Source organism: Schistocerca nitens, chromosome 2, assembly GCF_023898315.1.
Source record: "Schistocerca nitens isolate TAMUIC-IGC-003100 chromosome 2, iqSchNite1.1, whole genome shotgun sequence".
NCBI classification, from domain to species: domain Eukaryota; kingdom Metazoa; phylum Arthropoda; class Insecta; order Orthoptera; family Acrididae; genus Schistocerca; species Schistocerca nitens.
In genome coordinates, this window is record NC_064615.1 from 862,112,018 (window position 1) to 862,137,044 (window position 25,027).

The window sequence follows — 25,027 nt, forward strand, 5'->3', positions numbered from 1 at the left end:
TAATTTCGTTGTTGTGTTTTTCTTTAAAAGTGGAACATCTACTGCAGTGCTATTGGAGTCGGTGGTAGAACATAAAGTTACACTTCTTACATTCCGACTCGAAAGTTTCCGTCAGAAACGTCCTACGGTAAACTATAATCAAGGAAAGCGTTCCCACGGAGGAATCTCAGAGGCAGAAGAAAGGAATCGGTGCATGTGGAACGAATCGGATATTATCTGTAAGACTTCTAAAAATTTGGTATTGCGATAGGACTCGTGAGATTTGTAGACCCTCAAAAACAAACTTGATCATCGGAACTACTGCCCTATAAGGACGTATGCAGAACCCATTGTTTTTCGACATGTATTCTGAAGTGCAAAGAAGACTTATTCTTGGTAACATGTAACATCTATTGATACAAACATGGGAAGACTAAAGAAATAAAATTAGTGTAAAAAGATAGCTAGTAGGTTACAATACGAGACTGACATAGAGATTAGTGAGAGAACTACAGCAACTGGAAGCAATTTCACACCACGCTGAATGAAAGTAGGATCCAGTTTAGGGTATTGAAGTATGTTAGGATTAATAAAACAAGGAATATATGTAAGATATGTTACCATGAGGTAAGATTCTTTAGTAATGATGCAACTCTTTACGAGTAACAACAACGGTTTTCAATTTGTGCCATGACAGGTAGGTTTGTTACTGCCACAGACTTCCACTTTAATGCTTCTTCGTTAATATGCTTCATATTGTACTCGATATGCGCACGTGTATATCTCGCGTAGGTAGAAGTATAAAATTGTGTTCTCGTATTGCCTGTCAAATTTAGTTCGTTAGATGCTTAACGTAGATAGCGGTAACTTTATTGACTGTCATACCATCTACAAGTTAACTACACCTTTTAAGTGTCGATACTTCCATTCCTTCCCCATTTCACGCAAGAAAGAGGATGTACACTGTTGCACTAGATCCAATTTACATATGCTCTTTATTCCAGAGAATTTTTATAACACTCACGAAGGAAATTTTCTCTGGCAAGATTAGCAGAACACAAGCAGCAACTGAACCATACGATATGCGAAGTGAAGAAGTCACTAAAATGTTGATGAGTCACAAAAAGACTGCTGATTTAAAGCGCAGGTCTGAAATTCGAACAAGATTCTGTCTATGAGTAAGAACGCAATATATAGCTCTACGCATGGAACACTTGCTATGTGTCAATTTGTACAGTTGTATTGCAGCTAACATTGGCAAAAACGCTATACCCTTAGGAGTGTGCAGTTTTTTTATTTTTTATTTTTTTCTTGTAAAGTTCTCACGAGCTTGGCTCTCAAAAGATTAAGGATTCAAATACGTAAAGTGCTTCATGCGGCATCTGGAACGCTGTAACATGATAGTTTGGGTAAATGAGAAGAGGAAATGCCTGATCAAGGGAGCTACGTTGATGTAGGGGTCAGTAAGTAGGTTACAGGAGGAAGCGCTTGGAGAGGTAGTTGGCGCAGGATTTTCGGGAGGGGAGAGCTTTACGTCTCTCTCTCTTCTCTCTCTCTCTCTCTGTGTGTGCAGAGGGAAAGGCTTACAGTGTGTGTCCTCACAGCCACCTGACGCTGAGTTGTAGTGGGAGAGGCGGGGAGGTGGGAACAGCTACATATATAGACAAGAGACAGAAAAACAAGAGAGAACCTAACAGAAACAACCCTCCTCGCCTTCGCAGAAGACGACTGTTGTCCTTGTTCTATATGACTGTGCCCTTTATGAGCACCAATGAAACTACGTCTGTGCGATATAGCGAGTCAGGGAACTTGTAACGTACTTGGTGTTTGTCCTTTGACATCCGCGCGGTCTCGTGCAACCACGGCGGACTATTACGAAACTGTTTTGTAAATAAATAACACGAAAAACAAAGACTATCGATATCGTGTCCTAACCTAAGCAGAATCGAAACTTACATACTATACAAGAAGCAAGCTCCATGTACGACCCTACAACAAACCACACGTAAGTACAGACACAAATAACAGCGAATATTACTGACTGCCGGAAAAAAAAATTACACCGCAAGTAGAAAGTATATATTTCATATAGACAGCTAGAAGAACAGTGAGCGAAAATGCGAGTTAGTTTTTGCAATATATGACCCTAATATTTGACTCTCTAGACCTAAAACTTAAGTTAGTTCTCAGTAATAAATAGTAGACCAGAAATTCTTTTTTACAACACGAAGTTCTGATATGTTTTAACTTTAAGAAATACCGCATTTTATGACATGATTCATACATAAATGTACAAATGAGCTAAATGACAAGGAGAATGTTACATATTTACATATTTAAAATATTTTTTTAATTGATGTATTCGTGTCTGTTTTTCGCCATACACAAAAATATGCTATAGACATTGGTAAGCTCCTTCATTTGTAGAGTTCTAAGACGCGGGATGTACAAAACAATGCGCACGACCTCGAAATTCGTTAAGGCACCTTAATCCGGCTGCCCTCGTCCAGTTATTTCGCTCTTAAGCTTCAGCATCCATCGGTAGCGAATGAGGCAATTGTCTTTGTTATGCAAGTGCTATATTCCTAGAAAGAGGTTGCGAATGGTAAAATAAAGACCGAAATCGTGTGACACATACGAGGCGCCGAAGCTGACGAGTAGTGTCTTTGTCAATGCGAACTTCATTGCGGAAGAGATATCAATTGCCTGGGCCGAAGAGCTCGTTGCAAATATCGAACGGTTCAAATTTAGTATTCCCCTTTTTTTTAAGTAGGCCTTCATAGTCGTGCCCTTCCGTCGACGTACGAGCGCAATAACCATTTACTTAAGTCACACATAAAACAATCTACGTGTATGTATAGATGTACGATAAGAATGTAAACTTTTCACGTCGGCAGTACTATTTCCAGATAAGTATAATACTGAACGTCACTCTTCCACTTTTCCTAAGTTATTTCAATGCTCGATATTGTCTCTGAGATTATATGACAATCATACAGGAAATTTAAGTCATGTGAAAGCCGCTAACTAAAGGAGGGATTAGTTCAGTTATGTTCATTTAATGATATGGTATCTATTTCATCTGGGAATTTAAAAAAATCGCTGGTACAATCAGTACCAGTGTCAACATTAACTACTCAGGCGGAAAACGCCTGAACATGTTTACAGAGTACTGTTGCGAATTGTTTGTTTTGTTCTCGGAATGGGTGACTTGGTTATCTACTGGTACACAGTAACATATGGTATGTCTGTGCTTTGCGTGAAATTGCTACAGGGAGGAAATGACCGGCGAAGCGAAGTGTGCACCTAAAAGAACAGCACTGCTGTCCGAAATCACATAAGGTACAATATGTCCAGCACGTCTGTTTTTAGTATTCTATGCAGTATCTTATCCAGAAACGTTAAAGTAAGTAAAAAGGAAAAAAAGCTTAGGTGACTGTTCGGTGCCGACCAGCTGCACAACTGCTGCTTCATTCTCTACCCTAGAGCTACACTGGGCGTCGCAATCGATAGATATGTGGGTAGCAAATTGCTTTGTTTACACTTAAGGGTGGCTTTAGAAATCGAAGAAGATATTTGTTTTACGAGTAGCCTATTATTCTTCCTAAAGGGGCAACGTGATATCTGTATCGTTGCCCGTGGAAAAATATTTGGTGGTACAGCGAAATCGAATCCGATTGTATATCTGGAAGTCATTCGGGTTCATCTCTCAGCAGGAATTTCGTGTAGAGGATAATAATACGGGATGTTAAGGATTGCAGTTTCATTTCTTTATTTTACAGGAGCGAAATAGTTGCTCCCATTAAGCTACGAAATACAAGACCGAACAGTAGAATCCAAGCGGCAGAAATGAAATTTCTAAGAGGAGTTGAGGGCTGTGCAAGATAAGATAAACTAAGAAACGAAGACGTAAAAGCAGAGAGCTTGTTATATGTGCTAGAAATGAGAAGATCAAGTCTGATCGACAAAGCTGGCTAGAACATCTACAAAGAGCGCCAGATTCAAGAGTACCAAAACAAGCCTTAAATTTCAGGCCATTAGGTACAAGATCCGTAGGGAAACCAACAAAAAGATAGGTGTATACTTAGAAGACGGAAAGGCCATTGGCCTAGACTATGATGAAAAACAGTACAAGAGGGATGCAGCAGTGTTTTAGGTATCATTTTCGTCTTTTTAATCTTTACGTAGACAGCTGTTTGGCGTATTTTGTAGGTTCTAGATGCTTTGTCTTCTATTTTAGTTTATTAACAGTGTGAAGACGACCACTGACTGATCGAAACAGTAAATAAAAGAGCATTGTGAAATGCATTGGTTACCATAACGTAAAAAAATAAGAATGTATACGTGTAGAGTGCTGCCTTCGTCGTCAGGCACACACTCTACCTAGTCAAGGGTTATTACCTGAACATTGGAAAAATATTCGAAATGTAGAGTCTTTGGAAACGAGCTATTTACAGAAGGCACAAAACTACGTCATCATACGTTGTCTCGAGGTGCTCGATGGAATGAACGTCATGACGTTCCTGGAAGGATGACGTGTTTTTCTTAAGGACCAGGAGCTCGACAGTTTCACATTTCGGTGAAATTAACAGCACTCGTTTGTTTCCGCTTCGCCGGTCAGAGCAGTTCCTGAAGTACACGTAACGCCACACGTTCGGGTAGCATCTGCGGTGGCGGCCATTGAGACGTCGCCGCTGGCAGTCGCAGACCCGCGCCCTCAGAGTTGGTCGGCGTCCTAGGACGGACCGGCACGGCCGAGCAACAGGCGAACGACGGCGGCCAGCGCCCCGACGGCGAGCAGCGCGGGCGAGTGAGCGACGGCGGCGGCGGCGCCAGGGCAGGTGCTCTTCACCAGGCCCATGTACAACTCGCGGAAGCGCATCATGTTGTTGATGCTGTCGATGTCGTCGCCGGGCATGCGCTGCGCCCGCGACAGCACCAGCGTGTAGGGCGAGCGCTCCGGGTTGCGGTCGCAGAACGTCAGCACCATGTGGTCCTCCACGGCCTTCAGCACCAGCACCACACCGTCGAAGTGCTGGTAGTTCTCCCGCCGCGTCATCGACCCTGCCGAATGGAAACCATCAGGCATTATTACTAGACCGAATTTCCACTGCGGAGCGGATTTGAAGCATCCTACAGGTTAAAACAATGTGCCGGTCTAGGACTCGAACCTGGGGCCTTTGCCTATCGCTGTCAACTGCTCTAGCGATTGAGCTACCCAGGAAGTTATGAGACAAATTGACGGAGGGAAAGCTGTCTGGGTCGGTCGTGAGTTGTGCTTGCATAGCTCAGTCGGTAGAGTACTTGCCCGCGAAAGGCAAACATCTCACTTTCGAGTCCGGTCCGACAAACAGTTTTAATCTGCCAGGAAGTTTCGATCAAGATTACTGTCTTCCACAAAGTACTGACGAGGCTAAGAAACTCTGTTGATCCATCGTTGATAGGGGACGGCGGCCAGTCAGGCATTTATCAAAGAAAAATCACCAAATAGCCGTATGTTTTCAGAAGTTGCTGTTTTACATTGAAGCGCCAAAAAAACTGGTATAGGCATGCGCATTCAAATAGAGAGATGTGTTATATAAACAGGCATAATACGGCGCTACGGTCGCCAACGCCTGTATAAGACAACAAGTGTCTGCCGCAGCTATTAGATCGGTTACTGCTGCTACAATGGCAGGTTATCAAGAAGTGAGTTTGGGCGTGATGTTATTGTAGCGCACGAGTGATGGGACTCAGCATCTCTGAGGTAGCCATTGAAGTGGGGTTTTCCCGTAGGACCATTTCACGAGTGTAACGTCAATATTGGGAATCCGGTAAAACATCAAATCTTCGACATAGCTGCGGCCGGAAAAAGATCCTGCAAGAATGAGACCAACGACGATTGAAAAGAATCTTTCAACGCAACAGAACTGCAACACTTCCGCAAATTGCTGCAGATTTCAATGCTGGGCCATTAGCAAGTGTCAGCGTATGAACCATTCAACGAAACATAATCGATATGAGCTTTCGAAGCCGAAGGTCCATTCGCGTACCCTTGATGTCTGCACGACACAAAGCTTTACGCCTCACCTGGGCCCGTCGAACCGACGTTGACCGATTGATGACTGCAAACATGTTGCCTGGTCGGACGAGTCTCGTTTCAAATTGTATCGAGCAGATGGATATGTTCGCATATGGAGACAACCTCATGAATCCATGGACCCTGCATGTCAGCAGAGGACTGTTCAAGCTGGTGGAGGCCCTATAATGGTGTGGGGCCTATGCATTTGGAATGATATGGGACCCCTGATACGTCTAGATACGACTCTGACATGTGACGCGTACGTAAGCATCCTGACTGATCACCTGCAGCCATTCATGTCCATTGTGCATTCCGACGGACTTGGACAATTCCAGCAGGACAATGCGACACCCCACACGTTCAGAATTACTACAGAGTGGCTCCAGGAACACTCTTCTGACTTTAAACACTTCCGCTGGTCAAAAAACTCTCCAGAAATAAACATTATAGAGCATGTCTGGGATGCTTTGCAACGTACTGTTCGGAAGAGATCTCCACCCCTCCTACTCTTACGGATTTATGGATAGCCTTGCAGGATTCATGGATCAGTTCCCTCCACCACTACTTCAGACATTACCCGAGTCCATGCCACGTCGTGTTGCGGCACCTGCGTGCTCAAGGAGGCCCTATACCGTATTAGGCAGGTGCACCAGTTTCTTTGGCTCGTCAGTGTATTTAAACGACCAATTACGGCATCTCATTGATGCCATCTTCAGGCCCTTAAGCACTCCATGTACACAGAATCCGATTGACCTATGCATGCATAACCGGGGCCATAAATACATGGATTCTCTGAGTTTTTGTGGAGTGTATACTTTGAAGATTTGAGATGTTGTCAAGTCTTTGAAGTACAAACGCCACAAAAACTCACGGAATCCAGATACTGATGGCTCCGTTTATGCATACATCGATGTATCTGATTCTCAATACGTGACGTACATGGGAGCCTGGAGATGGCGTTCACGATATGCTGAAACTGGCAGTGTAAATAAAATAACAACTTCTGCAACCATACGGCTCTCTGGTCATATTTCTTTGGTAAATGCTAAGAAACTGTCAACTAAAGCCAAGGTACCACAAGGTATCTCCGCGTACATTTAACTGGCTCGAGAAATATTTGATTAATAGAACCAATAACTCTGTATTGGAGGACGGATGTTCCACAAAAACGAAAGTAACACTGGGCGTGCCCAAATAAATTCTAATATTAATATCTTTATTTATATGCTGACATCGAATTTTGACCTGCTGCATTTTTATCTGATGGCACATGTACGAGGGCTGTTAGAAAAGTAAGGACCGATTGCGTGCGAAATGGAAACCTTAGTGAAAATTCGATGAAGCTTCGAACAGATGTATTGGGCATTGTCTCTAGTAAGCCCGTCGATCTCATCACGTCGCTCTTTTCGGTTCTGAGCACACAGTGAGCACGTAAAGATGCTTAGAACAATAGTGTCTTCCGCCATGTAAAAGTGCCTGGTGAGAGATTTCGCCCGGTGTCATGCATCCCACATAACGTAACAGTCATACGTTTCCTTAATGATGACAATTCTCGGCTGTACTCTTCAGGGGCAACGAAGATGCTCGTGCAGCGTTTTTGATGAGAAGTGTTTGATTACCCACCATACAGCCCGTAATTGGCTCCCCCTGAGTTTCATCTTTGCTCACACGAACCGCTGGCTGTGAAGACATTTTGGCACAGCAACGAGCTGTAGAGCAGCGTAGATTGGTGGAAAGTACGAGCGGCTGCTAAGTATGACGAGGATATTGGAAAGTTGCTACAACGCTACGACAAACGTCTAAATCGGAGCGGTACTACGTACGGAAGTACCTGGGAGGTGTGGCTCACTGTTGCAAATCAAACATTTTTTACTTTCAAAGTTATTTCCATTTCGCCACTGATCGGACATTACTTGTTCCCTCTACAAGGTAAGAACAACAATCGAACCATGTTATGTTGCTGTCCTAGTAAATTAAAATTTCGTTTCTTATGGTAATACACAATTGTGTTAGTATGTTATAAGTAGTGTTGCGCTCTATCAAAACTACAGTGCGGTAGTTTTAGTACAGTACGTAAATGACGTACTTAATGGTAGTATTACCTGTAGTATTGGAAGCATCGGAAGGGAAGAATCATAAATGAATTTGTGAGAGAGGAACTTCTAGTCGACGGCTTTTACTTATCTATTTATTTATTTACTTGGTACGTAATTACAACAGCCATCTTTCAACGTTTGTCTATTATGTATTTTATGTCCTTGCAGAATATAAACTACTTTAAAAAGTAATAAAAATTAATTGATTACGTAACTTCAACGCTTTAATGTAACAAAAGGAATTAATTTTGATGCAACCAGAGTCTACATGCACAAACGTAAAAAAATCTATATAACTTGTAAGTAGGCTATTTAGGTTTTTATGTTGGTAACGCCACGTAGCGCTCTGTATGAAAATCACTGACTGTGCTGTGTGCAGTCTGTGGCTGGTTTGCATTGTTGGAATTTTTGCTATTGTAGTCTTGGGTAGTTGGATGTGAACAGCGCGTAGCGTTGCGCAGTTGGAGGTGAGCCGCCAGCAGTGGTGGATGTGGGGAGAGAGATGGCAGAATTTTGAGAGAGGACGATCTCGACGTTTGTCCATCAGAAAGAGTAAATTTGTAAAATTTGTAATACTGTATACTGATATATATGTGATTACATTTGAATATTATTAAGGTAAATACATTGTTTGTTCTCTATGAAAATCTTTCATTTGCTAACTATGCCTATCAGTAGTTAGTGCCTTCAGTAGTTTGAATCTTTTATTTAACTGGCAGTATTGGCACTCGCTGTATTGCAGTAGTTCGAGTAACGAAGATTTTTGTGAGATAAGTGATTCATGAAAGGTATAGGTTACTGTTAGTCAGGGCCATTCTTTTGTAGGGATTATTGAAAGTCAGATTGCGTTGCGCTAAAAATATTATGTGTCAGTTTAGTGTTGATCAGAATAAGTAAAGAGTGAAATGTCTGAGTACGTTCAGTTCTGCTCAGCTGTTCGAAAATCAAATAACGTAAGAGGTTTATCAGCACAGTAATTCATTAATTTTTCTAAGCGGATGTTTCAAACTACTGTTGCTACTTTGCGCTCAATAGAATGTTCTTCATCATGATCGAAGGCAAGAATTTCCTGTTATTATTGATATGTGAGAAAGTTGTTTATGAATAAGAGATAGATGTTTTGCAGAAGGACGAAGAAGTATTGAAACAATGTTTGAAAAAATTTTGCTTTGCAGTTTTTTTAAAATTTTGCCTTATTTTTATGAGGAAATCGCATAAGTCTGTATTTTTCTATTTTTACTACAACATCCCTATGTTTCACTTTACAAGTCAACAGTTTTCGAATTAAACATCAACTGAACATTGACATTTTCAATTTTGCTACAAACACTGTTTATTTTAAAATAACAGACAGAGCGATAACTTCGTAGAACAAAAATGTTCCGTATATTACACGCCACATTGTATATCCTCACTCCGTTTCTAAACGGCTCACCCCTTTCCGGTTTCTAAGGAGAACAGAGTAAGGCACTGATTGCTTACATAAACAGAGCGTTTGATATTAGGCAGCGGGTACAGGTAAAGCGGATACGACTTTCAACTGACCAAGGCTACTAGGAAAACTACCGTAGTCGACATATACTTATAATAGTCTACAGCAGACTATGGAAGTTTTACAAATCTAGTTGCAAGTAAGATAGAAATAAAATATATGCTAAATCAACACTGCCTCACAATTGAAGTGAGCACCCGCAAGGAGAGGGGGGAAGGAAATGAAACTTCACACTATGGAGTTATGTTTCAAAGAACTTGGCAGTGTGAGCAAACTTATCAATATGACGCTGTACCTCGTATGAACTGGATGAATACACTGATTGGAATTGTGTCATAAGGTTGTTGTATCCTCTCCTGAGGAAAGCTACTCCACAACTCACGTAAATGATCGAAGAGGGGACAGAGTTGATGTCCGAGCTGGTATCAGATGTTTACTTGCAGGGGTCAGAGCTGCGGGGGGGGGGGGGGGGGGGGGCGGATCTTACTGGCCGCAAAAGCACCTCGACATGACTCAGAAGGTTCATAGAGACAAGTACCATGTGTGGACGAGCACTGTCCTGTTGAAAAATAGTACCACGATATTATCTCATCAGAATAATACATTATGTACCGTTATGCCGACCAAGTTCCCTCAATCACTCATTCGTGAAGACTCCCGGCACGTTGACGCTAGTAGTAATAGGACTCCTCCTCGCCGGCCGGTGTCGCCGTGCGGTTCTAGGCGCTTCAGTCTGGAACCGCGTGACCACTACGGTCGCAGGTTCGAATCCTGCCTCGGGCATGGATGTGTGTGATGTCCTTAGGTTAGTTAGGTTTAAGTAGTTCTAAGTTCTAGGGGACTGATGACCACAGATGTTAAGTCCCATAGTGCTCAGACCCATTTGAACCATTTGACTCCTCCTCCAGGTCACGCCATACTCGCCGGCGATGGTCGTCCAGGGTAGTGCAGTACCACGGTTCAGCGATGAATACAATGCGACGCCGTGCATCAGCGGTCCATGCTTCCAGGCCGTTAGTATTGTGGTGTCAGCGGGAACCTAGGTACGGGGCTGTAGTTGCCCAGTCAGGCTGCTGCTAGTCTCTGAGCAATGATGCAGGGTGACATACGATCAACAGACATCACACACAAGGTTTCTTGCCTGTTCCGACTCGCTTAGTGACCTACAAGCACTTCGCCAAAAGTACCCAGTAGACTAGTTGCTTCAGCTCATCCATGACTCCTTACAGCGGCTCCAACACTGTTGCAAGGAGGAGATCTTTTGCTGGGTACCTGGCCATATCGGGATACAGGGAAACGACATGGCGCGCAAAGCAGCCAAGGAAGCATGTCGAGATGGCGTTTGTCCCATCCCGTTGCATTCCATCATCTCATTTTCCGACAGACGCATCATGCGTCACTGGGAGATTGAATGGTTGCAGGTGAAAGAAAAAATTTGCGGTCCCTCAAATCGGCGACACGGGCACGATGGACTCCACGTCAGCCTCAGCGCTGGAAGGAGGTTCTGTTTAACAGACCCTACTTACCGGACATAGCCCTTTGACACGTGGCTTCCTCCTCCGGCGGGAGGATCCACCACTCTGTGAGGTTTGTGTTGTGCCAGTTCCAGTTCCGCATATTGTGGCAACGTGTGTCCTATACGAGGTGTGGCTAGAAAAAAACCGGACTAGTACTGGTGAAACAATAAAACGAATGCAATAAGGCTGAAAGTCGCGTGGCCTGTCACGTGACTCTCGCTCCGCCTACTGCTCGACTTTCATCTGCCCCCTGCACTCAGTCTGCCGGTGGCGTCTGTTTTAAGTAGTTGACGTTTTGTCTGTGCGTCGGAAAATGTTGAGTGTACAGAAAGAACAGCGTGTTAACATCAAATTTTGTTTCAAACTAGGAAAATCTGCAAGTGAAACGTTTGTAATGTTACAACAAGTGTACGGCGATGATTGTTTATCGCGAACACAAGTGTTTGAGTGGTTTAAACGATTTAAAGATGGCCGCGAAGACACCAGTGATGACACTCGCACTGGCAGACCATTTTCAGCAAAACCTGACGCAAACATTGAAAAAATCGGTAAACTTGTTCGACAAGATCGCCGTTTAACAATCAGAGCAGTGTCTGAGTTAACAGGAGTTGACAAGGAAAGTGTCGAACAAGTTTACCGATTTTTTCAATGTTTGCATCAGTTTTTGCTGAAAATGGTCTGCCAGTGCGAGTGTCATCACTGGTGTCTTCGCGGCCATCTTTAAATCGTTTAAACCACTCAAACACTTGTGTTCGCGATAAACAATCATCGCCGTACACTTGTTGTAACATTACAAACGTTTCACTTGCAGATTTTCCTAGTTTGAAACAAAATTTGATGTTAACACGCTGTTCTTTCTGTACACTCAACATTTTCCGACGCACAGACAAAACGTCAACTACTTAAAACAGACGCCACCGGCAGACTGAGTGCAGGGGGCAGATGAAAGTCGAGCAGTAGGCGGAGCGAGAGTCACGTGACAGGCCACGCGACTTTCAGCCTTATTGCATTCGTTTTATTGTTTCACCAGTACTAGTCCGGTTTTTTTCTAGCCAAACCTCGTACACCGATATTAGGGCAGTCCTCAATCTCGATGGAGATCTGCCCACCATCCTCGCCGATACTGATTCCAGTGTTACAAGAGTGGCGAAATTTTATGAACTGTCAGACCTCATCCATAAACTGGTGGGGAAGGCAGGAAGAATTTATGCATTATCAACTGCTCCGCATGTGGGGACAGCCTTCGTCCCCACCCATGAGACTGGCATGCTGACTTTTCGTCAGGGACCTCGTGACCAAGATGTCGAACGCCCCCCCCCCCCCCCCATCTCAAATCATGGTCATCGTCATGATGACACTGACTGTTGCAGGCAATCCATTCTTGTTCTCAGACGGCAGGCGCAGACGTGAAATGGTTACGAAATGTTTGGTACACAACACGGCCATCCTCCCTTGTGCTGGCCAGATGTGTGTCGTCCAGCACCTTGACGACGGCTATGCCTGCCATTCCCATGCAGTCTAACATCGACATCCGAATACTCCACAAATCTGGATATTGAACGATTTGATCAGTCAGGCAAATGGACACCCATAATAATAATGGACACCCATAATAAGACTCCCTTCAAACTATGCCAGGTGCTGATAACTCTGTTTAACACCAATATATGATGTCTCCGTGTCTTTCACAATGACAACTCAACATCTAACTCTCTTCATGTCCCTTAAATGCCCTACCAGACCTGGTAGCAACATTAAACACAAACACCACTAATGTACTCTGGTGGCCGTTCTGCTCTAATCATTTACATGCCGATGGTGCTTGCATGTACGACGTTGCGTCGACAGCGGAACTATCTTCCGTGTGCTTCACTTTTTTGTCAAGCAATGTAAACGCTCAGTTATGTATGTTTATAGCAAAAAATGGTTCAAATGGCTCTGAGTATTATGGGACTTAACATCTGAGGTCATCGGTCCCCTAGAACTTAGAACTACTTAAACCTAACTAACCTAAGGACATCACACACATCCATGCCCGAGGCAGGATTCGAACCTGCGACCGTAGCGGTCGCGTGGTACCAGAATGAAGCGCCTAGAACCGCTCAGCCACACCGGTCAGCTGTTTATAACATTAGATAAATTCTTTGGCATGTATTTTCTAGCATTATTAGACACCATTTATATGTTTCTGGGGCAACGTCTTCCTCATGCGAGGGGCGTGAGAAGGTATGCAGATGTTTCTACTTCTCTCACTCCGTTCCAGTCCCTAGCCTGGTGACATTCTCTTAGTCTCTCACAGAATCAGTAAACGTTGTGCTGTTGCACTGAAGTGTGTGAGGAGGTCAGATGAGGATGGTTACTGTACATTTGTTACAGAGCCAGGAATCGCCATTCACAACTTCTCATCTCGCAGCGTAACGTTTCATTACCAGCTCGCCCTTCATTACCATTTCGAACCAAGCTACATCCAACCAGCCATGGCTTTCTGGACCACAAACCTTCGCGACCACAAACCCCGAACGAGTCCCTTTATGTTTTATATCTACGTTTAAGAGATCTGCGTAGTCACTATCGTCGTTGGCTGTGTCGCATCCTTAGGTTAGCAAGTATTTTAATTTATTGCGCCATCGGACGTCGTTGTACACGAAGTATCACTTTGATTGCGTTGCAGAAATGTGTGCATGCAGTTCCTTTTGCAAGTTAATACCTCTAAGATGTGTCAAAGTTTCACACACCTCTCTGGATCGTTGCTTCGTACGTCGACATTGGTCGGATAACACACATGTAGCGTTCAGTATTATGATGTGTGCTCAAATGGTTCAAATGGCTCTGAGCACCATGGGACGCAACTGCTGTGGTCATCAGTCCCCTAGAACTTAGAACTACTTAAACCTAACTAACCTAAGGACATCACACACATCCATGCCCGAGGCAGGATTCGAACCTGCGACCGTAGCAACAGCGCGGCTCCGGACTGGAGCGCCTAGAACCGCACGGCCACCAAGGCCGGCTAAGATGTGTGCTCCTGCAATTAAGAGTGACGTGCTTCAGAGTTCCAAAGTTGCCATACACACGGCAGTCATCTTAATTACGCCTAAACCTGTATAAATGTGTGGGTTACGGGCCATGCTTAGATGAAGTGAATGAGGAATCTATGGGAATTGTTTGTTTCGCTCTACTCCGTTTTGGCGAAGATGAATGAACCGTTTTGCCAATAATTGTATTTGTCCAGATACATTCCTCTTCTTTGTTTCCTATTCCTGCAATTGTATCTTATCATTATTGCACACACTTTGTTCACGTTTCCTCATCGTAGCCAGTTAATGGCTCCCTTCTTTCGAAGCTGCAAATCTATCGGGTATATCCGCACAGTTACTGTTAGGGATTCTAATGGCACTGAGTCGTGAAATTATTCCCCTCTGCGTTCTCCTCGTGATTTTCACTAGTCCTCCCTGCCTCAATTTAAGCGCCTAAACACTGGCTCCGAATGAAACTTCAGCTCTCAAGACAGCTGCATGACACCTTCTCACTGTGTCGGTTGGTATTCCGTACTGAATTACGACGATATCAACAGTCTTGTGCGTAGTTTTTGGTGTTCGTTCTGCTATTGCTTTCACGTGGTCTCTAAAAGTCAATCTTCCGTCTAAATGAAAACAGAGATAACGACAAACCTACTATATTTGGAGTGACATGTCGTTTTGTTCGTCGGAGTTTGACCCAACAACCTAAGCCTCAGGCGTATGTAACTTGTTTTATTTACTGCCAATTGTAATATCTTTCGCGAGCACCAGGTCCGAAGCAGGACTAAACCGTCATTACATTCATTTTTCATCTGTATTCTAAAATCCCCTGAAACAATAAGCAGCTGGTCGTTTGCGTATACCACAGCTGCAGTAACTTCTTGACTTGCTTCCAAAAGATTGGCCCACAGCTGGGTCCCTGTAGACATCTCATAGCGATATCTCTTCGTACTACTGACTGGGTCGACCATTCCACCCCTCGATTTTTGCACTATTCTAACATGCCCAAATACAATTTAGTGAGCCTGGCGAAAAGGGAGAGCCACCGCAAATGATCGAAAGCTCCCTGAACATCTATCGTCACCATTATCGCGAGCCGTTCTAATCTTCCCTTCCCAAAGCTAAATTGATTCGATTCAGTCCAGTGAGTTCTCTTTGGGTAAGCAGCCGCTCGCGGGGAGTCTTTCTTTGACTTTTCCCAAAGTATTCAAATGACATATCGGTCGATAAAATTTCACCAAATTGGGTCTCGGTCCTCGTATTTTTTTGAGTATTACTGTATCACCGGTCTTCCATCTGTCAGGCGCGCGTCTCTGCACCATACATCTATTTAAAAATGCTGTCATGTATGGGAATAAGCTAATAGCATCGTTTACAGTCCGCATCTCGTGGTCGTGAGGTAGCGTTCTCGCTTCCCACGCCCGGGTTCCCGGGTTCGATTCCCGGCGGGGTCAGGGATTTTCTCTGCCTCGTGATGACTGGGTGTTGTGTGATGTCCTTAGGTTAGTTAGGTTTAAGTAGTTCTAAGTTCTAGGGGACTGATGACCATAGATGTTAAGTCCCATAGTGCTCAGAGCCATTTGAACCATTTGAACCATCGTTTACAAGTTCAGCAACACTATAAGAATAATAGTGTGGTTCTGGATCTTCAACCGAGCTGTTGTTTCCATTTTGTGCAGAATATTTCGACGAACGACTCATTTTCCTCAGGCGCTGCTATTCGGGTACTGATTGTCACTGGGCATTTCTTAGAATACAATCATGAAATGAAATACGATAAGACTAGTATCGTGGTATAAATGCCAATTTTCAAGGTGGTATAGTTAAGGAGTCTATCTACAGTGAGATGACAATAGTCATAAGATAGCGATACGCATAGATACAGATGGCGTATACATTGTGTAAAAGAGCAGTGCATTGGCGGTACTGTCATTTGTACTCAGGTGAGTCATGTGAGAAGATTTTAGACTTCATTATGGTCGCACGACGAGAATTAACAGACTGACAGCGGAGTGGTAATTGGAGATAGATGCACTGCGTATTCCATTGCAGAAATCGTTAGAGAATTCAGTATTCCGCGGTCCGAAATGTCAAGAGTGTGCCGAAAATGCCAAATTTCAGACATTACCAATGCAGTGGCCGACGGCCTTCATTTAACAACCGGCAGCCGCGGCGTTTGTGTTAGAGTTATCAGTGCTAACAGACAAGCAACGCTGCTTGAAATAATCGCAGAAATCAATGTGAAACGAACGACGAACGTTTCCGTTAGGGCAGTGCTGCTCAGTTTGGCGTTAGTGGGCCATGGCAACAGACGACCGACGTGAGAGCCTATGCTAACTGCATGACATCGCCTGCAGCGCCTCTCTGGGGCTCGTAACCACATCAGTTGGACCCTAGACGCGACTGGAAAACCGTGGTCTGGTCAGGTGATTCCCGATTTCAGCTGGTAAGAGCTGATGGTAGGGTTAGAGTGTGGTGCAGACCCCACGAAGCCACGGGCCCAGGCTGTCAACAAGCCATTGTGCAAGCTGGTAATGGCTCCATAATGGTGTGGGCTGTTTTTCTATGGAACTGAGTGGGTCCTCTGGGCAAACTGAACCGATCATAGACTGAAAATGGTTACGTTCGGTCACTTGGAGACCATTTGCAGCCATTCATGGGAGTTCGTGTCGTGGATGATAATGCCATGTCACTGGGCCACAACTGTTCGCAATTGGTTTGAATGACAATGTGGAAAGTTCGAGCGAATGATTTGGCCACCCAGATCGCCCGACATGAATCCCATTGAACATTTATGGGACATAATCGAGAGATGAGTTCGTGCACAAAATCCTGCAACGGTAACACTTTTGTAGGCAGCATTATTAAACATTTCTCCCAGGGACCTCCAACGGCTGGGCTTGCTGAGACCATGCCACGTCGAGTTGTTGCACTACGCCGAGCAAAAGGAGGTCCGACACGGTATTATGAGGTATCCCACGACGTTTGAAGCTTCAGTGTAAGAAAAGAAAAATTTAGTGAACTGGGACGGAGGTTTCAATTCAAACGATGCTTGGGGTCAAGCACTCAGTTTATTAACATATCGCCGGCCGTCACATCCACGAGAGCTGGGAAAATCTGAGACAATATGCGTTTTACATTGTTCCTCTGGAAAACGAAGAATATCAAAGGGTGCAGTGGGATTCGGGAGTCAAACTACACTGTAACTAGCGGGGAGACAAATTGTTCAGACAGGAGTCCAGGTAGCGAGCACCCGTCGGAGCACAACTTGCGGCATATGAAGAAGAATGTGTGTAAAGTCGAAATTTTGTGCATAAAGCAGAAACAACGAATCGACTGAACACTCAGAGGCACAACGCTAATAAACGATGCCGACAAAATTTTAGGGATCACAGCACTATACGACTGTTCACTGTCTATGCTGTTGTGTACAAGAAAATATCACCGCTGAACGATCGTAAGGAATTGCCGAAAGACTTGGAAAAAATGGCAGCTCTCTTTCAAAGTGCATAAATGTAAGATAAAGTCTACAAGGAGGAGAAAGAACCCGATAGTATACTGTTATAAGATTAGTGGTTAACGTGTAGAGCACTTCAAATCCTGTAAATTGGAAACCGTTCATTAGAAAGCGTCTGCAGTATCGTTATCTTTACGTGGGCTACAGTTCACCGAATTTTCCTCAGTAAAGGGACATTTTAAGACGCGTGGGAAATTTAAAGCAAGTGAAAGCAGATGAGTAGCTCCAAAAGAAACGCTACGACATATTTTCAGAAATCATACTTCCATTCTACATCTTTGATATTCACAGGGGTCATAGAAGCATCATTCCCGCTCGTAATGAAATTTAATTCGACCTATTTCCGCGAGTCGCTCTGTCGTAGCACTTCATCAAGATGGCTGGAGCAATTGATGTCCGTCTGGAGCAACGTGCCGTAATAGTTCCTGGGCTGTGAGGACGAGACAGTGACAAAGATTGCAAGCGACTGAAAAGGGTGTATGGGGATGACACTGTTGATCGAAGTACAGTTAATCGTTGAACAAGTTGATTATCTGGTTGAAGTGAGCACGCCAATACTAGGGACCTCACACGCAGTGGCAAAACGAGCACTGCACAGACTCCCAGGAAAGTACAGCGTACTGAGAATATTATTTTGGTAGACAAACTTATAAGAGTGAACGAACTGCCAATCAAAGCGAAAGTAACAGAGCAAAGAGGGAGATGTGAAAAAGTTTACTCCAGTTGGGTTCCAAGTGCTGATGGATGCCCAAAGACAAACACAGAAGTCAGTGTGTAGCGAACTTTTGGTAAAGTACGAGAATTAAGGAGATGACTTCCTCGCAAGAATTATGACAAGAGGTGAAATATCGTTGCATCACTTTGAACTGCAGATGAAAGGGCAATCGACGTAATGGCTTAATGCAATCCTTATGAAGAAGAAGAAATTCAAAATCGCACCTTCAGCAGGAGAAGTGATGGCTACTGTGTTTTTCGATTCAGGAGGATTTTGTGGATATCATTCCAAACGGAACCACTATCAGTTCTGACACGTATGTGGCAACTGATAAAAAACTTCATGCTCGAACATGTCACGTTCGGCAACGAGGGCCAAAATACGATGTTCTGCTGTTGCACCAAAACACCCGGCCACATATCAGTGAGGAAACTACCATCGAGATCATAAAGCCTTGGAGGACAACCCGAAACACCCAGCCTACGGCCCTACAGGCCTTAGTTCCACGGTGGCGCGAGGCACTTGAAAGGATCGGAGATTATGAGGAAAAACGACACTTTGCCTTTCAAGAATGCACTGCACAGACTATTAGCAAGAGTAATAGTAGGCAGATTTCAGACTACCTAACAGATCAAAACGAAAATTTCTGTTCCGACACTGACAATGTTGAGTATTTATGCAAAAAGTTCAAGACAATCGTAAAATGCGTTTTAGACAGGTACGTGCCGAGTAAAACTGTGAGGGACGGGAAAAACCCACCGTGGTTCAAATACAAAGTTAGGAAACGACTGCGAAAGCAAAGAGAGCTTCACTGCAAGTTTAAACGCAGCCAAAACCTCTCAGACAAACAGAAGCTAAACGATGTCAAAGTTAGCGTGAGGAGGGCTATGCGTGAAGCGTTCAGTGAATTCGGAACTAAAATTCTATGTACCGACTTGACAGAAAATCCTAGGAAGTTCTGGTCTTACGTTAAATCAGTAAGTGGATCGAAACAGCATATCCAGACACTCTGGGATGATAATGGCATTGAAACAGGGGATGACACGCGTAAAGCTGAAATACTAAACACTTTTTTCCAAAGTTGTTTCACAGAGGAAGACCGCACTGCAATTCCTTCTCTAAATCCTCGCACGTACGAAAAAATGGCTGCCATAGAAATAAGTGTCCAAGGAATAGAAAAGCAACTGAAATCACTCAACAGAGGAAAGTCCACTGGACCTGACGGGATACCAATTCGATTCTACACAGAGTACGCGAAATAACTTGCCCCCTTCTAACAGCAGTGTACCGCAAGTCTCTAGAGGAACGGAAGGTTCCAAATGATTGGAAAAGAGCACAGGTAGTCCCAGTTTTCAAGAAGGGTCGTCGAGCGCATGCACAAAACTATAGGCCTATATCTTTGACATCGATCTGTTGTAGAATTTTAGAACATGTTTTTGCTCGCGTATCATGTCATTTCTGGAAACCCAGAATGTACTCTGTAGGGATCAACATGGATTCCAGAAACAGCGATCGTGTGAGACCCAGCTCGCTTTATTTGTTCATGAGACCCAGAAAATATTAGATACAGGCTCCCAGGTCGAGGCCATTTTTCTTGACTTCCGGAAGGCGTTCGATACAGTTCCACACTGTCGCCTGATAAAGTAAGAGCCTACGGCATATCAGACCAGCTGTGTGGCTGGATTGAAGACTTTTTAGCAAACATAACACAACATGTTGTTCTCAATGGAGAGACGTCTACAGACGTTAAATTAACCTCTGGCGTGCCACAGGGGAGTGTTATGGGACCATTGCTTTTCACAATATATATAAATGACCTAGTAGATAGTGTCGGAAGTTCCATGCGGCTTTTCGCGGATGATGCTGTAGTATACAGAGAAGTTGCAGCAGTAGAAAATTGCAGCGAAATGCAGGAAGATCTGCAACGGATAGGCACTTGGTGCAGGGAGTGGCAACCGACCCTTAACATAGACAAATGTAATGTATTGCCAATACATAGAAAGAAGGATCCTTTATTGTATGATTATATGATAGCAGAACAAACATTGGTAGCAGTTACTTCTGTAAAATATCTAGGAGTATGCGTACGGAACAATTGGAAGTGGAATGATCATATAAAATTAATTGTTGGTAAGACGGGTGCCAGGTTACTTGGAAAATGTAGTCCATCAACAAAGGAGGTGGCTTACAAAACACTCGTTCGACCTATACTTGAGTATTGCTCATCAGTGTGGGATCGGTACCAGATCGGGTTGACAAGAGGAGATAGAGATGATCCAAAGAAGAGCGGCGCGTTTCGTCACAGGGTTATTTGGTAAGCGTGATAGCGTTACGGAGATGTTTAGCAAACTCAAGTGGCAGACTCTGCGAGAGAGGCACTGAGCATCGCGGTGTAGCTTGCTGTCCAGGTTTCGAGAGGGTGCGTTTCTGGATGAGGTATCGAATATGTTGCTTCCTCCTACTTATACCTCCCGAGGAGATCACGAATGTAAAATTAGAGACATTCGAGCACGCACGGAGGCTTTCCGGCAGTCGTTCTTCCCGCGAGCCATACGCGACTGGAACAGGAAAGGGAGGTAATGACAGTGACACGTATTTTAAGTGCCCTCCGCCACACACCGTTGGGTGGCTTGCGGAGTATAAATGTAGATGTAGATGTAGAATGTATCTACGTAATGTAATATCAAACATATGGGAAATAAACTGGATGTTGAAAACGAGATTGTACATTTATTATCGAGTGAAACTCTAATATTATTGTAGGTCTGCAGTTGTGTGCTAGGTTCGGTTGTGTATTGGACAGAAAATGTGTAGGTAAAACCGAGACAAGTGAAGTGAGGGGTCGCGTGCCGCATACTCACCCTCCTGTTTGCCGACGGACATCCAGCGCCCGAGAGCCCTGCGCATGTCGGTGACGTTGAGGTTGTAGACGACAACATCTCTGCCTTCAGTCCACTTGAGCGTGAGCCAGCTGCCGGTGGAGTTCTGCCGGTGCAGGACCACGATGGGGCACTTGCGCTGCTCGATCATCGACATCTCCAGCACCTTAGGGTCGTGCTCCACGATCTCCACCACATACCACTGACCAGTCACCTGCGAGGCAGAAACCAGCAAACAGATTGTTAGGGCAAGCAGCTCTTTGCCATTACTCAGTTCGAGTACAGTTAGGTAAACTGACGGATGGCGTTCGATGCAGTTACGCTCGAGCTGCGAAAAATATCAGGAAGTTGTAAGGTGTCAGGAAATCCAACACCTTCCATGAAAACCCTGACATGATAGCAAATCCGGCAATATGTCACATAGCTCCGGATAAATCCTGTCATTAAATTAACCAAAGTAATACGATCAACGAGTGAGCAAATGGAATACCATAGACTAACACAAGAACGTCTAAATGCATGTCATACCTTCCCACCGTGAAACAGACGCAGTTCCGAGGGGAGAAACGAGGAAGCCGAGAGCAGAGCCGTGTAGGCTATAAGGCCACACGATAAGAGCAGGACAATGAGACAGCTGCATCGCAAGCCGACCGCCAAAAGGTCCACCCCCCAGCCCATGTTAAAAGATAGAGCCTTCCAGAAGAACAGTATAGATATTACGATAACATTAAAAGGGCCACACCAGCTGCAAGTTTTAGTGTGAGACTATACGCGTCTCTGTTACGTAGCAAACATTAAAAACATTGCCCCATCACGAAAAGTATAACGTTTCTCATTGGATAGACAGAATTTTTGTAGGCGAAGCTTAAGGTTAACATTGAGACGCTGATTGGTCAGTTGAAAACACAGTCAGATACCTTTCTCTTAAACCAACTTCGGTAAACAGTAGTAAGGAAAAGTTCGAGAGAGTTGTTACTGAGACAGCGAGGTGTGTGGAGCTGCGCTGCCAGCCGCCCCTGACGCTGCCTAACCACCGACAAGGTAATGAACGCATGCGATGCCGCATAAGAGCGCATAAGGCTTCACTCAGAACTGCAGAAGTCTCATCTGTTACATCCTCTTTTTACGCAATGCTAGTGTCGATCGTCAATTACACTTCGTGGTATTCACATTTGCTACTTGAAGTTAAAATCTGAAACGCGATGATTTTTCTGTTATATAATTATTGAGAAGCCACATCAGCTACTGTAATTTATGACAAGTTAAATAAGTAATTAAAGATAATTGACGGTCACTGTAGACCATTTTTGATAGTTTTCTCTTTTATGAAACTTAATTTAAACCTAGATTATAGATGTGATATGGCATATGTCATCCTTCGATCCATTATAGAACTTGGAAACCCATTCAGGGAATATTCGTTCACATTTTTGTTGAACGCAGTTGGTTTTTATCGTCCTGTATTAAAATATTTCCTTTTGTCAATAGTACAATTAATAAACAATGTTTTTTGAGTAGAATAAAAATTCCAATGGTAAACTTAACAGCTTTTTCGACGTTATTTTACCAGCTAACTAAAATATAGGAAAGCCTTGAACCCCTTCCACTAAATTTAGTTAGTATTAAGATTCTTTTACAGGGAGTGCAGTGGAGCTGACGCTGAAATCATTAAGTATTTGATTATATCATCGCTAGTCTCACTGAACTCTACATGTCATGTGTGGTCTGGTGTCTCCTTACCAGGTTCAAACTAGTCAATTCCAAAAAAAAAAAAAAAAAAAAAAAAAACAAAAAAAAAAAATGCTCAGAGCGTCGTTGCGCGCAAGTGGTAGGGAGACACGACTTAGAACAAACAGACATCACGCACAATATTAGAAAGTCTTAGGAAACGGGTAGCGTGAGTTGGAACCAAGAAGCCTGAAGAAGGAGTGTTGCACTTGCGTACGGGAATATCAGACTAGCTTTGTCTTCGAAATGAGGTGTTCCTAGAAAGCAGAACGAAGTGTGTCATTCTTTACAGAGAAAAAATCTTCAGAGGAAAGAGTATCTTTAGGCACACCCCAATGGAGTATTATAAGAGCATTGCTTTTCACTGTACACACAGGTGTCCAAATTTATGGACGAAAGCAACTTTCGCATAATGTGTCACTACCAAATAACATAACTTGGACCATACATAGAAAGAACTGCTGAAGTAGAGTACAGGAGGTAACAAACAGAAATGACGCTTGTAGGCACATACCCGAAAGGAGTGTTGTAGGACGATTACTTTTCACAGTACGTTAAAATGATCTAGTAGATAAAGTCGAAAGCTCGATGAGGCTGTTCGCGAATGATACTGTTCTACACAGATAAGTCGCAACGCTACAAAACTGTAGCGAAATGCAGGAAAACCTATAGACGGCCGGGGCTTAGTGCAGTAATTGGCAGTTGACCCTCAACATCTTTTTTGCAAAAATATTTAGCCTGCGTATATTTGTGCCCGCAAAGTTCAAAAATAGTCAATCGATTGCTTTGGAATTTCGACTCAACGCCGCATAGGAATACACCTGCTTCTTATGTATTTATTATGAAATTATAAATAACATATACATAAATGTGTAGTGTTCAAAGACGAAATCTTATTGCCAAAAATTTTGAAATGTTCGTGACCGATTGACCTCAAACTTTAAACGATGCTCTATTAAACAATCAAATGAATATAGACTATACAGTTTTAAACAACAATATACAGGTTTTCTGTTAAAGCGGACTGCGAGAAAGAAAATGTTCTTCCATAAAAATGTGCGGTTTTGCTTCCTTTGTCACAGGTGGTTTAACTACGATGGCAGAGCGTTTAAACCATTAGATAAACTGTTTCTCACATTATATTCTCAAAATTCAGAAGCTTCTAAAACTGTCTGTGAGGTAGAAATACATATAAAGGATGTTTCAAAGAGAATGTACTTCAAGATATACGAATATGAAACTTTACACACATATTTACGAACCTCTCAAGTTCAGATTACAGATGTTCAATATGTCCTGCATCAGCGACACGAACAATATCATAATGGTACGCAAATTCCTCCCATACTCGGGCAAGCACGTCCTTCGTCACTGATGTTATGGCAGTACAGATCTGGTTCTTCAACTCTTCCAGGTTCTGTGGGAGTGGTGGTACATAAACATTGTCTATTACGAAACCCCACAGGAAGAAGTCAGAGGGTGTCAAATCCAGTGACTGTGGAGCCCAGCTGAGGCATGCTAAGTCACCAGCTCCTTAACGACCAATCCAACGGTTCGGTAGAGTTTCATTTAGATATTGGCGCACTTGGTGACTCCAGTGAGGGGCCGCCCCCCGTCTTGTTGAAAAATGTTGTCTTCGTGCAGCCTCGGAAACAACCAGTTTTGTAACACAGCGAGATACTGCTGACCATTAACCGTGTTTTCATCAAAGAATAATGGGCCGTAAAACACATGATCGGGGTATCTCACTAAACACATTCACTTTGGGCGGATCTCGTACATGTTCAATGGCTGCATGTAAGTTCTGTAGGCCCCAGATTCGAACATTGTGTTTGTTTACCTGACCACTAACATGGAAAGTCGCTTCATCACTGAACACTATGTGTTGTGCGAAAGTGTCATCATTGTCAATAGCATCAAGAATCTCGTTACAAAATGCCACACGTTTGCGTTTGTCATCTGGACGCAGAGCTTGTAACAAATGTTCAAATGTGTGTGAAAACGGGACTGAACTGCTAAGGTC

The 25,027-nt window shown here is 43.7% G+C and overlaps 1 protein-coding gene across 1 annotated transcript in view; it reads right to left on the bottom strand.

Annotated features, from left to right (window-relative positions):
- Positions 1 to 25,027, bottom strand: part of LOC126237128 (uncharacterized) — a 285,184-nt gene that overhangs the window by 134,625 nt on the left and 125,532 nt on the right. The window contains exons 3-4 of the mRNA XM_049946948.1: positions 21,259 to 21,490; positions 4,381 to 5,043 (exon numbers count right to left, since the gene is read on the bottom strand). Coding sequence (XP_049802905.1) covers positions 4,715 to 5,043; positions 21,259 to 21,490 — 561 coding nt within the window. The 3' untranslated portion in view covers positions 4,381 to 4,714. The remainder of the gene's footprint in view (positions 1 to 4,380; positions 5,044 to 21,258; positions 21,491 to 25,027) is intronic.